Raw genomic sequence first — 19,679 nt, 5'->3', positions numbered from 1 at the left:
TTTGAAAACCTTTTCAATTACAGTCCTGTAGCAAAGAAAACAGAGCATTAGGGAAAGGTACTACATACACTAGAGAACAATCTGATATATTCAAAATAATACTAGTGTAAATGAGAACACTCGCACAGTGACTCATCTGACCTCCCTGTTCAGGGATTCCCAGCTTTTTCAAAATTTAAAGCTTCCTACATCAAGCAATATGAACCCTTATCTAAAGAAGCATTTGGGACTGATAGTTACATATTAATTTAAGATTCAGTGTCAAATGTTGCTGAAAAACAGCACACCTGCTAGGTTTCAACTACTTTTTTCCCAGTGGAAAACCTAGCATTTTTCTCCTCAAAATGCACTCTCATTCAATACTTTTCTCTTACACAGTGTTTTAAAAGCAGGTATATTGTAGGTATGACACAAATCCTGTATCCTTTTCTGCTTCTGTGGACTCCACATGAGATATAATACAAGTTGTAAAACTTGTAACTTTCCTTCATCAACACAGAGCCCATATTATGTCACACACATATACCACAAGTTCCACCCCAGCATCACTGCTTCATGCTTATGAAAATGACAACCATATGACAACCTTCATCTTATTATTTCTAGGTCATTAGAATTTCAAATAGGTAATGCAAATCAGTTACTTACAATGACACTGTTCAAGAGTTCTTCATTAAGTCTGATGCCTTTTGATCTCGTCTTCTAAAATACAGTGTCTGGTGAAGATCAGAAAACATTCTTCCTACATAGAAGTGTTGCTGATACTGGAAACTATCAAAGATGTTGATGTTGTGAGGGCTGTAAGAGTTGTTTTGATGATTTTTCCATTGTTTCCTGCAGACAAATCTCCATCATCAACTCCATCATATTGAAATTAAAAAATGACTTTTGAACTCAGACGTCTTTTGTGAGGGGTTTCTTCAAACATAACTTAACACTTTAAGTTAATCCACTGTTTGGCATTCATTCATATATATTTGCTCTGCAATTTCATTGTTTCAGATGCCATTAGAATGTGCCACCTTTGAAACAATGGACAACAAGAATGAGATGAAGTGTGAATGCTTATTGCAGACAGAGCTAATAATATTTCCTTTGAATGCCATCAACTGATATTTTTCCATTCAAATGCAGCTAAGACTTGACGCCAGGTAACAACAGTCGATGTTGATGATACCACAGTTATTTATTTTTTTTTAATCTGAGAGGCAGCACTAGTATCTAAACTGCTTAAAAGAGGAAAATCCTAGTATTTGGTCCTTTAGCCCACAACAAACCCAAAGCTCAGCATTATCAGCACACAGAGGAATTATTTTACTTTGATTATGTATCAAATATATAAAAAAATAAATAACGAATCCCCACAGCTCACAACTGACACTCTCACAACACCGTCAAAGTAGAGTTTTTTAATACAGAAGAGTTTTTCTTTCTTTCTTTCTTTCTTTCTTTCTTTCTTTTTTTTTTTTTTTTCTTCCCATCTTATCATTGCATTTCACTAAGAAAATGTAGCCTGTAGTGCCTTAGTTTTCTACTTCCTCTTAAATGCTTGAAATGTCTCCCAAGGACTTTTTTTATTAGCTTTTAATTTAAAAACTGTCTACTTAAGCTTTCACTGAAAATCCCAAATTACTCACTAAATCAAATCCATTTCTTGGCAGTAAAAAGCTCTGGAGTACAAAACTTTTGAATCATACATCTAGATGTTTCCAGTACGTACTTGTTAAGAATCATATCATTTTAAAATTCTTAATCCACAGGTTGTGAGCAAGTACATCAAAATAAAAACTGAAGATAGAATCCATCAAAAGCAAGCTTTTCACAAGCCGTATAAAACTTCTTTGAAGTCAAATTTATTATCTTAAATATGAAAATCTATTGAAATCTATTTCTTGCAGATAAGAATTATGATTGAAACAAATGCATAAGGAGTTCAATAAACTTTCTATTAGTATTTAGAGCATTTTCAAATCTCAATTTTAATTTGCACGGATATTTTGGATATTCTTCAGCATGAATGGGCTGACCACATAATATCTAGAATTATATTGTAAGTACTACATCAAAAAAGCTTGCTGCTACAACTGTTCATCTGTTGTTGAAAACTCATGAGTTGCCTCTTTTTCCTTCCTGACATATCGTAAAAGCCAGACACTAATTTTGCCATTAAAAACACATCCCCTCCAAGAATACAATCTGAAACGGGGTGCTATTTCTCAGAGTTAGGCAGCTGCTGTAAGCAGAAAGTCAGCGGCACAGACTGAACATTCCTTACTTGTTAGTAATTTGTGCTATCAGACTGCAGTAAAACGACCATATTACCCATGATATATTGCTCTAAATTTTGTGCAACCTTAAGGTTTTATTACCTTCCTCTTTAGTCACAAATGGCATATAGTCAATACTCAACATAAAAACACTGTCTATGCTCTTCCCTTCTCCCAAACTCCCATTGAACCTGAACCCTCAGCCAAAGACAACCAAAAAACCAGTCAAACAGAACCACAAAAGCCACTACTTCCATCTTAATGTCTCCCTCACCTATGGCCCAGAAAACTGCATTTTGCTTGACAGATAGCTGCTATAACAATGTAAAGACTTTTAGAAGCTGCCAAAATGTAACAGTAGCAATGGGATTTATTTGGCACATATTCTGAATCAAGAATGGAAAATACCACTAGTTGAATCTCTGTTAGTGACCTGAAAGGAGGTCAGGAAGGAAGAAAAAAATAAGGAGAGGAAAATAAATAACTTGATTTTGTTTAATGTTATAAAGCAAAAGCTTCACTGCTGAGACAAGACACTGCCTACAGCCTAGCCTTCCTTTCAGGGACACTGAGCTTTGTCAAAGAGCAGCACACAGACTGTTTTACCAGCTACCATCTAGGGGCCCAGGGAGGTTTAAGGCTCTTCCTTGGGCTAGACATCATGAAAACATGTGAATGGCACAGTCCCTGCTCACAGGAGCTTACAATCTAAGAAAGCAAAATGACATACAGGAGTATGGAAAAATACAACTAAACACAAACAAAGTTGCATACATATATATGCAGTTACATTTATAAAAACTATTAAAATAGCATTGCTATGTCATCTACCTGTCCCTCTGCCTGGCCATCATTACTAAGATGATTGCTTAATAGGGATCATAGGGGTCTTAAGGAGAGATTTCAGGGAGAAGATAGTGGTCTTATGAATCAGTTCAGGGACGGCACTCCATGCATACGGGACAGTGTGGAAGATGTTATATAAAAACTTAAAATTATGCAGAGCAGCATTTCTCCAGGTCAAAAGTTCAAGTGTCATGTGCAAGATCCCTACTTCCTGAGATAGACAGTGTGGTTACGTGAGTAACTTTTGGCCATCAAAAAGACAAGTGAAATCACTAATGTGGGACTACACTGAGGATGTATTACTGGCCATATACTCTCAGTGGCTGCCAGTTAGCACAGTAACTGCGAGGAGATGAAATGGAAGGGTCTGGAAAATAGTTGGATAGAAAGAAGGAAAGAAAGGCAAGATGAAGGAAAGGAGACAAAAGGAAGGAATGTGGGGAATATTTTCAAATGTAGTCTTCTGCTTGAGTTCTTAGTGTGTTTGCAATTCGTTAACTAAATAACTAAAAAACATATACAATAACTAATGTACGTTTGACACCATAAAATAAACTGGACCATATGCCAACATTTACATTATGTTATTATCCTCCACTATGGAAAGGTGAGAAACAGGTTAAACAAGAGACAAAATGCTTCCCCTTACCCTTCTTCTTCCGTACTGAAGCTTGGAAACAGAAAGGGAATGAACTGTGAATCAATTCTGAAGATAATTTTATATGCTAAATCCTTGTCTGTTACTTTGAGCATAAACAATTTTCTTCCATTTAAGACGTCAGTCTCTCTCTGCTAAGCTACACTACACATGAATCTGTGAAACCACAGTAGATAAACAGCTTGGCAAAAGCCCAGTTTATCAGGGTTTAGATTTGAGCTATAAGAAGTTGCTCCCCAGCATATCATAGGGATATACACACAACTTTTCTCTAAATTCTTTTTTAACAAGTAGTAACTGGGGCAAATTATTGACATAAAGTCTTAAAAATTATAATAATAGGGCACTTTAATATATTTTCAGATTGGAATGGAAAGGAATCACTATTACGTTCTCTGCCATCATTTGCATTAACTCAGCTGAAAGAGAACAACCTAGATGGTCTGCTAACTGTTAAGGGGAATAGGGTAGCTCAAAACGTGCCAGTACACTGTAAGTTCAGAGCCAGGAAACGGATGTGACTGTGAAGACTGCAAGGTATATAAATTAAAACATAAAAAATAAAAAAACCCATGTCATTTAGCCTAGCTAGGAAAACTGAAGAAAAAAGTATATACTCTAAGGGAAAACAAAATAGGAATTTTGGTTTTCCTTTTTCTTATACTACATAACAAGGGACATTCAATAAAATTAAAGGCATCACATTCAAAACCAATAAAAAAGAACATTTGTACACAGCACATAATCAGCCTGTGGAATTCTCTGCCACAAGACATCACTGAGACCACGAGTTTCTTCAGTTCAGAAAAAAGATTACACATATATTGATGAGAACATCCACAGTGTTCATCTATACGTACTTTCTATTTAGTTTGTATATATACATGTATATTATGAAACAAACATTTATTAAATTGTTTAAAAGTCATAAAAATGTGGGTGTTCTCATAGTTCATACAGATATCCAATATATACACATACATATAAAGGTATGTAAATTATATATATATACACACATACAATCTATGTTTTACATCAGAAGACAATTCTTAATCAATGAGTAAAAATGTTTTCTTCTTGGAAACTCGTTTGATTTTTGTGCAATTGAAGAATTCTTTTTCCTTCTGCTAATAGCCCTTTTACAGGACAAATCAATATAGGAAGACCACAGATGCTGTTATTTATAACAGAAGTCACAGCCATAGTTCACTAAGGTGGTAAATGTTTGAGAATCATATGGAACTGGTATTTACAGGCTTTTGGAAGAAAAATAATCTCTTATGCTCCAGTATTACTACAGCTTTATTAGGGGACAAACAGTTTTGGAGCATGCTTCGGAAATATTCTTCAGAATAGTAAAGTATTGCCATGGTAATATTTGCCCATCTGGATAAAGATATAGATGGGAAACTTGTTTAAAGATTCATATCCCATGGATTCTAATCACAAGAGATGCAGTGTTTTCTACAAGCCAATGAGAACACAGCAGGTCAAGTGCTACACTCTGAATTAGGGGACAAAGAAGCTGAAGTATAATGCTTTTCATTACAAGAGTGATGTTACTGTTAAGAAGTGACTATTCTCTAGAAGAAAGTGCTGCTTCTCTGTTTTATTAACAGCACCTACTAAATAAGACTGAAAAATAAGAGAAATACAAAAATACCCTGAGTCTGAGAGTGATTTGGAGAAGGAGAAAAAGGAACGGGGGAAAAATGATACCTAAGTACTCCTGTCTCTTCAGGAAAACTTTCTGGTAAGTCAGCCAAGTTGCATAGCACTCCATGCACAGAAAACAAATCAAAATACTTCAAACAACAACAACAAAAAAATGGCTCAAAAAATAACATTCTACATTTTAATCCTGGAAGAAAAATTATGGAGCATTCACAAACTGCTGAAACCTTTACCCAGGTTCCTAAGTTACTTAGCACAGACAAATCAAATTTTCTGAGATCAGTCAGGGTTAAATTATCAGAATGTTTAACTTTGGTCTTCATTTGGTTGTTAAGCCACAGAGAAGACCGTAATCGCTTTGGCAGCTCTTTGTCAGAGCTCCCACTTAAACCATGTGCCTTCTGACTAGCTAATGAATGGGTGGGGTCCATTTGCCCCAGAAAAAAAATTGACTCAGAGGGAAAAAAGTGTGGTTATTTATCCTCAATGTCTTCATTCTTTCATCCCTTCATATGAGCCTATGCCAAAAATAAACAATCCTTACAAAATGTAAGTATTTAAATGAGCATTACTGTATGATAGACTGCTTTACTCTGCAGTGAAGTACGCAGTGTCACTTCTAAACAAACTATTCTGTTGGAATAACAAAATATAAATATACACTGGGTATTCCTCTTGTTACATACAGTCCATTCATAACATACTCTTTAGTCTACCTGAAAAAGTTCTACTTGTTAATGACCTAAAAGATTAAATTCAGGAAGAAAAGAACAATTACTTTCTTCACTTCTATAAATTAATTGAAATTCCCAAAGAATTATGAACATTTAGAATGTGAATGTTCAAGGAATCTCCAATCACATTTCTTAAAATTAGTGAATAGAAGACTGAATGCTCAACACTTTTTTATTACCAGTAGCAAGAAGAATTAAGCTTATTTCATGCAGAGAAGTCAAAGTGATATCATTATATGCACTTTTTCAGATTAGAGTCTAATGAAAACAAGTTGAAGCTGAAGCTGCTTTAACACTGTCAGCTTTTTAACAACAGCTTCTGGCAGCTTACCTTTATCCACTAATGAGAGGCCACAGAAATTTAAAATAAAACAATATTAGATGAACTGAAAACACAGAAAGCAAAGCTAACAATATATGATACGGCATTACTCTTCAGTAAATGTGCCAAACTTCAATGATGCATAAAAATGTATCAACATTCTCTTGCATAGCAGTAAAGGCACAAGTTTAAAAAAAATTATTCATGCAAATCATGCATATTTGAACTTTCCGAAGATGCAGCATTCTTACAACCCTTTCTGTTCTAAGTAATGTACACATTGCAATTCTTATAAATCAATTTAACATACATACATACATACATATATTTACATTTCTATTATCCCAGCATGCTTGTCAAAAAACACTTTCTTACCAAGCTCTTCAAGCTCTGAGGTCATTGACTTAGACCGCAAGGTCAGTGCAGTGGTTGGAGCTCGCTTAGGAGGTGGTGGGGCTTTGCATTAAACAGAATGATAGACAGTATAAGTAAATAAACCTCTCTAAACCACTATATTAACATACACAATTTCTGTTCTTTTTGAAATAATATGTCACATTAAATAAGGTAATATTAAATACATACATACAGAGGAAAAACCCTGAGATGCTTTTCATGTACTGGGTTTCTGTACTGTTTCTACTTTTAGCGTAGGTTGTTTGACACATCCGTAAGCTTTTATGTAACAGAATACATAGAAACAGTTAAAGCTAAATAACTGTGCCCTTCTATTTTTTAGTAGAAAAAAGACTTTCTACAGAAAGCGCCTCCCAGCAGTTGCACCCCTCCTTCTAAGAAAAATGTACGCAGCTAAAAATCTCATGGAGACCAGCCAAACTCTGCCCCAGATTAATTTCAGAAATCTGAGAAATATAAGAAATCAGATTCACATTTATTTTATAGTTACACTGAGACTAGAGAAAACAGGTGATCCTCGGGGTAAACAACACAAACTAAAGCTTAAAGTATCAAGGCTGTCATTTAGCACAGAACCAGCATCGATTTTAGTATCCTGCTAATAAATGTTTTCTGCTAGCTTCAAATGTAGCCAAACCAGACAACATATTGATATAACCCATTCCAGAGGTCAGAAAGGGGAGTGGAGTACCTTCATAAAAGATTATGGCAATGTTGACAGGAAAGTTGGAGTTGTCCAGTAAATAGAAATGGCACTGGGACACCAGGAAAAACATGAAGGATTCAGAAGTATCACTAATATACACCATGTTACATACATTCTTCTGAATACAGGTAGCAAAGCAGTTTGAGGACAAGGAAGTGTGAGAGGGAAGTAGACAACTGTCTTGTTGTATCACCTATATACACTATATAAGCATCATCTTTCCCCTATTAAACTCCATCATCCTCTCACAGAGATTTAAACAAAAGTATGTCATGAGAGCACAAAAACATTGCTTGAGTTCAGTGCCAGACATACAGTACATACTATAAAAGTGTTACACATATTAAATCCAGTTTGAAGTCTGCTCTTGCCCGACAGGAAAAGAGACAACAAATTTTTCAGGGAAGCTGCACCATCAGCAACTCCACAGACAATATCAAGCTGAGCGGTACAGTTGATACAACAGAAGGAAGGGATGCCATCCAGAGGGACAGCTTGAGAAATGTGCCTACCAATACTTAAAGGAGCTTATAAACAGAAGCTCTGCATAATCTCTACTAAAGACAATGTAAAAATAATAATAATGATAATAATAATTAGGCTATTAAACTGAGAAAAAAACTTTCCCATGTTTGTACCCAGACAACTATTTTCCAAAGTCTTGCAGAACATGATGCTACACTAAACTCTCCTGGAGCCGCTGCTTTCTTGTTAGCAGCCAAGTGGCAGAATAAGGACCCATGCTTGTTTTTGACTTAGAGGAGGAAGAGGGAATTCCCCCTGGTTGGAACAACCCCTCTACTTTGAATTCACCTAGAATGATTTGCTGATTCTAATGTACTGTTTTTCCATCACAAATTCAGTCAAAATACATTGCTTGCTTTTCTTAATCTTACAGAATTCCTTTAAATAAATTTGAAAAACTGTAAATTCTCAGTAAGTCCAAGAGGAGTCAAATTAACCTCAAGTAATTTTGGAATTAATAAATGATAATCTGTTCTTTGTGTTTTTTCCCATCATTACTGCAAGACACTCATGTCAAGAAGTTTGATTATGTCTTCAACTGATGTTATATAAAAGATCCACAAAAACAAAATTCCATTACAAGCATGACAATGACATGGACAATGACTCTCCTTGTCACACATGAAAACATAAGCAAACAGAATTAAATTACTCTAAAACAAACTGCAAAAGAGCATTACAAATTTAAAAAGGGACATTTGTAAATTAGAATTATATCCATAGCCTGTTTTCTGTGGAATAAGACTGAAAAAATTCCATTAGGAAAAGAGAAAAATGTACCTTTCTTTCTAGCTGTGTCATCTGGATCAAGATTCCTTGTTACTGTGACAACCTTTAGAACTAGGTGATTGCCCCCTTGTCGGATCATATTCACCACCTGCCTGTGGCCAACTTTCACAACATTCTCATTATTAACCTGCAAAGACAGAAAATAATCCTTTTAGATCAAAACATCAAGAATGTATTTTCTTTCAGCTTTTAAACACACAAGGTACAAAGAACAGGAAGATTCAGAATGTCTAATTGCTGTCTTTTAATGAAAACGTATATGTTAGAAACAGCATATAGTTGGTGTGATAACAGAAAGAGAAATATGCAATTAATTTACTTATAATTAACAGTTAAAGCAACAAAACACATAGTGAGTTTAACCAGAAATTTCCCTTTACCTGTTTTATTTGCAACAATTGGTGCTAAAATTCTGCATTTCATACACTAAAATATTTTCTTAAACGATAGCCATTATTCACCATGGCATTAGGCACCAATGTTTATATGCATCTTTCTCTTTAACATAACAAAGGAGATATTTATAGCATTTCCTTTCAGATCATCCAGGAACCACATTTTTCATTCCTGAAATGAAACAGCAGGTTCAAGAGGCATTTTTTTATTTGAGGCACTCCTTTCCTCATTTCCCAGAATTTTTCTTCTGCAGGTTTCTAGAAGGATCTGGTGTTTGGGAAGCAAAGGCAACAGGGCTATAGTATTCTGGGATAATTTTAATGATACAAAATGAAACCTTGACCAGCCACTATGGTCACGCCAATTAAACTTAAACTGTTCTAAAACATAAAGTCCCTAGGTAATTCTTAGTACTACAGAATAATTTCTTCTGTATGATTCTTTCCCTAACAGTTGTTTTTAGGCATATAAGAAAACACGGGCAGAAAAGTCTGTAAATAAGCATGGATAAAAGTATTTATTTATACAATCTAAAAGAAGTTGCTGAAAGTTATTTGAAATCTGAACAATCGCAGCATATAATTGCAGCCATGTGTTATTTGAACATAAAAGATATTAAGGAATAGAATCATTGAAGAAGAGACGCTGCCAGAATACATGCTGGGAATTTGAACTTTATCCAAAGCTCAACTGACTCAGTTCTATTTCACCAAGATCCAAGATCACCCAGTGCCTTCCAAAATGAACAGTCATTTTCAAAGTAAGTGTTTTTAGCCTCCTCTATTTATTCTGACAGGCTGAGTATCTCACACTCTAAAGATTTTACAGTTTAGAGCAAAATCTCTCATTAAATATTATTGCCATTTAGCAGAACTACATGCACTGGTTTACAACTAGACATCATTTTCTTATCTATGACAACTTCTACTTTTTTCCAGGTTTTAGATGACAAGATTAATTATGACAAAATAATGACTTGGTAAGCCATATTTTCAAAACAATGCAGCAGTCAAAGGTTTCAAAGCATTACTCATGTGCTATGTCCATAAGCCTGAGATGCCTTTTGAGATGCCTTTTTAATTTTGTCTGAATTGATGTAGGTGTAACACATGCTGAACATCCAGACCTGTTGAGCAGGCAAATACGAAGTTCTCTCATTTTGTAGGTGGAGGATGTAAGGGAATATTGATCAAAATAGGACCCGTTGCTGTTTTATTTTACACCTTCTTAGCATCTGGTGCTTAATTCCAAGATACAATGTTTATTTAGCTGGACCAATGACATTTAATTTCTCTAAAACATTCTTAGCAGGAACAGTTACTCTCATGCTTCTGAAATTCTTTTGAATATTTAAACCTAAACCAGGTAATGCTTTTCCACAATCAAAAGGTTGATGTAGTTCAAAACTAGAGATTGAATCAACTTTAAGTCTGTATAGATTAGAATACACCTCTTAATTCTGTCAAAAAATAGACAACTCCAAATACATCAAAAGTTAATATTAATCAAACATGTACACTTCACTAATATAAAGTGATAAATGGGTAAAATGATGAACAGCTTATGCAGCATACCATCTGTTCACATCATCATGTGCAATGATACTTAACATTTAGAGCAAGAGCAAATATATACAACGTTTTTTTAAAGCTGTCTCAGAAACACAATCTCTATATGATTGCTTATAGCAGCTTTGTATAAAAGGTACGATTACAAAAACTGGAACCAAAAAGATTCCATTTACAACATTAAAATACTGACAGGAGATCCATAGATCACTGTGTTTAAAAGCTCAGTGGGTAAAACTAGCATCATTAAAAAGCAACAACAAAACCAAAGTTGTCAACAGGAACTGGGATTTCAGACACAGATTCTGCTTAAATACTCTATATAAAAGCTAAGTGACAGTAGAAGTGAACACTAGGTAGTATCACACCAGAGTTCTAGCAGGTTTGTTTGATAGTTTCAGTACATTTTCAGGTATAAATAATTTCTTCAACCCTATCTTTCAGCATATTTTGTGACCTTTCACTGCAAAAAGTAATGTTCTTCTTTTCTTATACTTCTTCCACAAAAATTTTTATACGACTTCCCTTCTCTTCAAAGAGAAAAAATCCATTTCCAGATCTCAAGAAAACCCATAGAACTTAATATTCTTGAAATCCTACTCTGTCATCATATGGATAAAACTGACCAGGGAGCCAGAAGTTACTGGCCAAAATTGAGAGGATTTAAGAAATTAAGAAATTAATAATTAAATAATATGAACTCACAGAAATTACATTTTACTAAAATAATGTAAATCTGACCTCTCAGGCTGAACTTGTATTTTGGGGGATTTTTCTATTTATGTATGAAAAGCTTTTCAGCTACATGCCATCACCTATGTTTCCTCCCTTTCTACTTCATATCATCAATGCACACCAGTTTTTAAGATCAGTAGAATGCTACAAGATGGCAAAATTATTACTTCAGTGTAATAATTAGAGACAGAAATCAGAAAAACTCCTTCAACAGCTACACTTTCCAGATCATTTACTAAGACATTGTATTTCAATATCTTGAAATAGTATTAGCCACATCAATTATAACATTCCTTTCATGTGCCATACATGACTTAACCCTGATGCTAAACAGTCAGTGACAGCAGGAGACAGATGGTGCTGCTCAGCCTTTGCCCCACGTGATGCGCTGCTACTAGTCACCTTACAGCTAAAGGCAGTTCATGCAAAAGAAATGCAAGCAAAGCAATGTTTATGTTGGAGGTCAGTTCTTAGGGAAGATTCAGGTGAACCAGTCTGCAGTTGAAATTGGAGGTACATACATGTGGATAATCCAGGTACCTCTGGATACATTTAAGACACCAAATTGTCAGAGAAGACAGCAATTAATACCCATCATCACCTCCCCATGGTTATGTGGTTTCATCCCTTCCTATTGGCTCATTAAAGCAGTTACATTCTTGCCTTATAATGTGTTTCTATGGTTATGTAAAATATTCGAGCATGAGCTATTCAATTCCCCAAGACAAAAAACAGTGCACTGTGTCTCTTTTCCCCTTTCCACCACTGTGACTACAGCAAACATGTCCTTCATCCCTCCAGCACCCTCTAGGAGAACACACCACATTTCAGCTCTTTGGGGCTGGCATTCAAGGCGCTCACACATACCTAAAGATCCAAAAAGCAGACTATGAACAAAGATGACATTCCTCATGCACAAGGAGCTTTGAACACCACAGATGAGAAGTTTCATCTCCAAACACGAGTGTTCTCTCAACAGATAGTGAAAAAACATGGAGTACACCAGAGACAAAAACCACTGGCCATCCTCACTATCTTTAATATTCAAGACCATTCTAAGTTGGTCTTACTGATTATTTATATACAACAATCTCTAAAACTCACAAACTCAATAAAAATAATGGAAGTTTACTTAAGGTTACAGAATGATGTGGTCTCCAGGTTTTTTTTTTGTTTGTTTTTTGTTTTTTTTTTTTTCCCTTCTCTTTTATTATATTTTATTTATTTATTTATTTTTCTGTGAGAAATAATCTCTACAAGAAAGAGCCCTTCATCAAAAGAATGATATGCGAACTCCCACAACATCAATAAACTTTTCTGGAACTTTACAAAGATAGAGTTACTTCTGCTCAGGTAACCTTATAGTCCTGATAACATGTGGGATATGAACACAGAACTGAGAACAACAACAGTTTAAGAAATGAAGGAAATTCAGAAAAGGATAAGGATATGCTAGAAACTGTTTTATAGTGAGTCTGAATGAAAAACAGCAAAGTCACTTATGGGTGATCTCAAGAAATGTACTCTAGCAGTAAAGATGAAGATTAAACTTTCATGAACATGTCCTCCTTCCCTCCAAGAAATGTGCCTAACCATATCTTAAAGAAAACTAAACAGCGGATGATTCTTTACAGTATCCATTTTGTACAAAAGTTACCACTGTTTAATTTTTTTTTTTTGTTCAGTATTTGATTATAAAACAGACTTTTCATTTAAATGCATTTCTCCAGCTTACATATATGAACAAATTTAGGAGAGTGAAGATACTGTTATTTAAGAATGTGGAATTTTGGAAAACTGCACTGTTTATGTACCTCCTGGAGATGTTGAGGTAGATTTTATGAATAATGGCACAGGCTGTATTAAAATCCTTCCCCCCCTCAAATGTATAACCATGCAATAGGTTGAGAAACTAAACTAAAATAAAATAACCTGTATGCTGTGGGATAGCAGATGTATGAGCTGGAAGATATTCATCAGAGCAGCCTTCCCGTAGGAAGGTGCAAAAGAAAAAACACTATCAGACAAAGAGACCTTTACAGATTCTGTTCTATTATTAAATATATAAATATATCTTATTTTCTTCAATACATCATGCAGCATCCTAATTCTCCCATTATTAAAACCTACTCAGTGAAAAATGTAATCAGTCAGTCATTTCTAAAGGAGACAAAACCTGGTTATTTTGCTCACAGTGACCACACCAGAGGTGCAATAGTGAATAAATCCACCTTGCAGTTTCAAACAGTTCTCAGAAGTGTCTCTTCCCATCCACACTGAACTGCTTGTGAAGAAACAAACAAAAAATAAGACCAAACCCTATGATACGTAGTTACGAACCCCTGCCTACACAGGTTTTAATAAATCCACCGTATTTATAAACTTAATACACACTAACCCAATTACAATTGGTACCAGCCAAATAGCATACAAGTAGTTTTGTAGACTCAAATGACACTTTTGTATTTCAAGTAACCAGAGTTGTGCACATGACACCATCTGAGCATGTCACAAATGCACTTGTTTATACATCTGCCTGCATTGGTGGCTCTAATTCATAGAAGGATATAAGGAAGAGAGAGAGGCAGGCTCTCCTGGGGGAATATTGGGCTGAAACATAAGGTCCCCAGGGCTGCTTCAGCCATGCACCAGACTTTTCCTGCAAGAGATTTAGTAGCGGCAAAGCTGTTGTTTTCTGAGCTGCAGCAGGAACCTGGTCTAAGCGTGGAGATTGCTGAGGGGAACTTTAGCCTGCATCTCATCATATCCTCACGTAGCACCAGCCCTGCTAATCTTCAGCTGCACTTAGGAACATCTATTTCTGATAGAAACATGGGAACGAAGAGACACCTCAGAACTCCAGACTCTTTTGTCGTCATGGCAACTGCATCACATAATGTATTTCTTAACATTAAACCAAGCTCCCTCTTGGAACTTACTTTCAGTTCTTTTCCTTGTTATTCCAGTTAGACTCAGAACCTCTGATAATGTGACCCCACTTTTTCCAATTTTCACCCTAGGTCTGCATGTGACTTGTTTATACCCATCGTTTATTTTTTTCCTGCTCAAACTGCCAATAGCCTAAAGGACTATTTACTCTATACTTTCCACACGCTCTACAAGCAGACCTGGTAAGAATAATTTCCTCTCTTGGCCAAATAAGAAATTTAATAAACTATGATAACAAAGAATCTAAAGCCTAGATTGAACACAACTGCTGACCAGCACTTCAAAACCAGCTAGTTTTGATCAGTGGTGGTGGTTTTAACTTTTCTGTTTGTTTTAACTGCACCATTCAAGCTACCTTATAAAGACGGACTACTTTTCACCTGCATTTCACCTAATCTACATTTCACCTGTGGAGCTATTCACATACAGTCAGTGGAAAATATGATTTCAAATTCAGCAACAAAATATTTGATCCTAACGTTGGTTAAAAACTGTAAAAGCACCAATCTTTTTCCAGAAGAGTTGTGAATTTTGCTCAAGTGACCATGGACATATACATGCAAATAGAAAAGCATAACAAGAAAACACAGCTGAATATTCTAATGGAACTCCTCTTTAATTAAGGGCATTTGTAAAACAATCCAGCCTCTCTAGAAGAATTAAGTGATTGAAAAAACATACCAATGGTTACTCTATAGCATCTCATTTTGTCCTACTGAAAATATTCCCAAGAAAGACAAAACAACAGTAATGTTTCTGTGCAGAACCCAGTAGTTATGTTTGGAGACAGAGTTAAACAAACACACTACAAGAACAGCAGAGGAGTTGAGGCATGCTGCTCATACCCTACCCATGACACAGTTTGGAAGGTGAAGTCTCTAAAATCTAGCATTTTAATCTAAAATTTTTTGCATGTATTTATACCTATACTTGAACGGAAATCTGCTGAAAGTAAGCAACTACTGTCCTCGTGAGACCACATTATACAGAACATTTAAGCATCACTCAATTACTTGGACCCATTCCTACTAAAAATAATTGCCTCCATTAATCAGTACCTTGGTACTACTTTGAATCATTTGGCTTAAGTCACATTCCTTAGGAGAGGTTCAATTAACTTTATTGCAGTTGATTGAACTGCAGTGTAATGTAATCAATTAAATTGCACTTAGGATGATTTTGTCCAATGGCTTTCAGGTGTGAGAGGTAGCAGTTTTTCATGTAATAACTTCTCCTAGGAATAAAAACACATTAATTCTGCACATCTGTTTCACGCTCTCATACACACACGTGAAAATGTTTCTATTTCTGAGGAACCTTCAGAAAAGTATTACATCTAGTGTGTATATACTGATAGGAGGCAGTACAAGGCTGTGACCTATACTTGATGTTTCAACCAGTTTAGAAGTCCAAGTATTTGATGGCCTGGGAATGTCAAAGATAAGCAAAAGAAGTTCAGTGGTTGTCTGAGCAGGTTTCTGACCACCTCTCAATTCTGCACACCCAGAACAGGTATCAGACCATGTATTTATTAGACGGGAGGGTTTCATCTGGCAACAAGCTTCAAAGACTCATAGCTAGAAAGAGTCAGAGCACAACTTAAGATGCCACTTCCCCCCCCCCGCCACTGACCAGATAACCACACACCAGAGTCATTCAGCTGGCCCACAGTGGTCTTTAGGATGGGAGCGGCCTAATTTAACCACAGAGGTTGGATTTAGGATGCACCTAACTTCTTGCCCTAGTTTTATTGTCACTGTATTTATTTGTTACTCTTTGTATCTTTCCAGCATGCATTTACTTTGCATCCCTGAGTTTCACTAGCACCTGTCAGTTTGTCCAGCTTGTTGCAAATTCGCTTCTGTTTTTCTTAAAATAAAGTCCATGATGATAAACTGTTAATTATATTAAAATATAATTATAAATTTATAAATATATATATAAATAATTTATAAATATAATATATAAATAATTTATATTATTATAAAATATATATATATATTTGCAAATTCCTATGATTCTCAAAAATATGTTCTAATTTAAAATTCAGTCACATTGAAATGAAGTTTGAAGTGCAACAGAGTATCTTAATATTAATCCCAGCTGCTATTGTAGCCTATACATTACAATACAAAGCCAGCTGACCTCTGAATACCAAAAATAGCAAGCTGGAGGTCACCCATATACTAATGAGACATCTCTACCTTATCTGCCCTTCACAGATGAAAGCATGCATGAAAATCCAAAACTGCTTAACCATTGCAACTGGCAGCTGCTTTCACCTCATTTCTCTGACATATCCATTGTCATCTATGTCTGATGGGGGTGGTTTTGAGGTCAAGAGCAAACTGTTTCTTCGTGTGAAGAGAATAAATACAATCCTAGCTGCATATTTAGGCTGCTGTTTGTAGTAGAAAAGCAAGTTTAACAGCCTCCTCCCCTCTGCTTTCCCCTGCTGGCTACACATACTGTACCAGTTTGCTGCTTCCAGCAGTCAATACAGCTTTGTGAGGCCCTGCTGGCAAACTGACTTCAGAGGAAAAGGAGTCTAGTTTTAATCCAGATCACTCTATCAATTGGTAATAATTGAACGGCTTCAGAAGTTAACTCATATACCTGCCTACCAGGCCCAGTGGGAGAAGCAGGCCTGTATTCATCTGACAAGCCCTGGGCAAGCATCCTGTTGGAGATGCTACATGAGCATCTGCCCCTTTGCACCTGTCAGTTCCTCTGAAATGGTTCTTTTCAGGGCCACACAAGACCCATTTGGGACAGACTGTGAATCTAAGCCAATCCTATTCTTGGAGCTGTTCATTAGGAGCTTCATTTGTATAGCTGACCCTATGTCTGAGAGCATCACCCAGACACTCCTTGAACATGTGCAGCTTGGGGCTGCAACCATTGCCCTGGGGATCCTGTCCCATGCCCAGTGACCTCTGGTGAAGAACTTTTTCCTGATATCCAGCCTGGGCTTTCCATGTCACAGCTCCATGGTATTTCCCTTGAATTCTCTCACTGTCACCTGAAAAAGGAGATCAGTGCCTGGCCCTTCACTCCCCTCATAAGGAGCTGCTGTCGGTGGCCACAAGACTTCCTATCAGCCTCCTCTGTTTGGGCTGAACCAACCAAGGACTTCAGCCACTCCTCATATGTCTTCCACTCTCAACCCTTCTGCATCTTTGCAGCACTCCTTTGGACACTCTCTAGTAGTTTAATGCCCTTTTTGGACTGTGGTGCCCAGAAGTGTGCACAGTACTCAAGGTGAGGCCACACCAGTGCAGTGTAGAGCAGAATAATCCCTTCCCTTGACTGGCTGGCAGTGCTGGTCCTGGGGCACCCAAGGGTATGGTCATTGGTCAAGTTACAGCCTGAGAGCAGCACTCAGCTGTCACACTCTGGCCTATGGAGTTGACTAAATGTTTCAGACTCCAGTTAATTAATTCTCAACTCCTTACAAAAATATGATGATATATTCAACCCTAAAAATATATCCTTTTTAAAATCAGGAGCATGGTGGAATTATGCAAGCACTAAGAAGACAATGGTTCTTTATTTGAATTCTGAATGAACCACTTGATAAGTATTTACAATAGGTAAAAGATAGCAAGCTCTGCCCTTCTATTTTTAAAACTCTGCATACCTACATTAAAGACCATTAGGATTCTAAACTGTGTATCAAAATACAGATCTGTTCACAAGTGTTAATAATGCAGTCTAATATTCCTTTCCCTTTGCTAAGGGCACACTATTCTGGCAACACAATTTAAAGTTAAGCATTATGCATGTAACGCAAACTGATTTGTTCATACATTCCAAAGTTAGTCAGCTAAAGCCTTTACAGAGACCACACAGATATATTGACAGGATGTGTTATCATCAAGGGTAGATAATCTGAATGTCCTCCTACAGTTACTTTTCAGAAAAGGCATCTCCACTGGTAAGAGTAAAAAATTACTGCTCCCTTAGCTCTCTTTATGTAGGAATGCCTAATCTTACAACATACAAAAGTAAATAGTTCTTAAAGTCCTGTTAGAATTCACTGTACTCTGCCTTAAACTCAGAATTGCTTGTCAGTTTGTTGTTTTTTTTTTGTTTGTTTGTTTGTTTTTTACAGGACATGCATCATGTTGTTGAAACTCTCAAACTTGGAGTAAAATCTAGTAAAACATTTCTGTCTCAGAGTGAAAACTTGTAGACAATTATTTTGTCCTTTACAGAGACAGACAAAGGAATAAGATCTACAGAAGAGAGAGCTTCAAATAAAATAAAATAAAATAAAATTAAAAAAATATTAATAATGGGAGGGGGGTGGTGGGGTGGAGAGTGTAAGCTAACATTCCTTGTTCAGTTATGCAATACACTGACTGCCTTTATGAAAGACCACAAACAGTAGAAACAACAACCTTAACAAAAGAAGCTCTGTCTTGACTAGAAGCACAAACAGTGCCTCATGGTAAAGACACAGTGTTTCACAGTAAAGTGCATTTTACTTGAAGTCTGTTTTTGGTAATTAATGTTGGGAAAGGAGCATGTTTTTGCATGTTAATATGTACCAATATATTACTATCTATATGGTCAAGGTTTTTGAATGTGTCAAGCTACCAAGCCTGTAGGCAATACCATGTTTTGAACAATCTGTTGTTCCAAGACCACAGCATCATTTGACTGTTGTTTGCCCAGTCAAATTATGCAGCTGACCTAAACTACAGGAAGACAGCCCTTTAGTCAGCAAAGTCCTGCTTTAATTAACTTTATCCAAATACTCACTGACTTCAATAGCCATACTGACTAAATATAATACAGTATATGCCTGTGGGCCTAAGCCCTAATGGACTGAGCTATTCAAACTGTAGTAACTGATGCAAATTATCCAAGCAATTTGCAGAGTTTGGGTCTTTAGGGTCTAAACAGTTTGGGAAAAAGCAGCCAAGGCAATCTCTGCACCAACTGCCTCCTTGTATCAACATTAAGTTGGCATTTCTAACCATCTGCCCACTATTAAATATAAAGGAAACTTATCCTAAAAGCTTTTAGTAGTAAAAATAATTTAGGTTGATAAATACTTGTACAGAAACAGAAGTTTATATCCATCG

General features: G+C 36.1%; 1 protein-coding gene across 5 annotated transcripts in view; it reads right to left on the bottom strand.

The window, feature by feature from the left end:
* The window catches only part of SHANK2 (SH3 and multiple ankyrin repeat domains 2), a 292,208-nt gene that overhangs the window by 34,714 nt on the left and 237,815 nt on the right, over window positions 1–19,679 (bottom strand). For 3 of the 5 annotated variants that reach the window (XM_072339251.1, XM_072339254.1, XM_072339256.1), the window contains 3 exons: window positions 8,930–9,065; window positions 6,877–6,957; window positions 3,763–3,783 (listed from right to left, as the gene is read on the bottom strand). In XM_072339251.1, coding sequence (XP_072195352.1) covers window positions 3,763–3,783; window positions 6,877–6,957; window positions 8,930–9,065 — 238 coding nt within the window. The remainder of the gene's footprint in view (window positions 1–3,762; window positions 3,784–6,876; window positions 6,958–8,929; window positions 9,066–19,679) is intronic. The other 2 variants (XM_072339252.1, XM_072339253.1) reach the window with 1 other exon arrangement.

Source organism: Excalfactoria chinensis, chromosome 5 (genome assembly GCF_039878825.1).
Source record: "Excalfactoria chinensis isolate bCotChi1 chromosome 5, bCotChi1.hap2, whole genome shotgun sequence".
Classification (NCBI taxonomy): domain Eukaryota; kingdom Metazoa; phylum Chordata; class Aves; order Galliformes; family Phasianidae; genus Excalfactoria; species Excalfactoria chinensis.
Note: the sequence above shows the minus strand (reverse complement) of the source record. Positions and strands in the feature narration are given on the sequence as shown.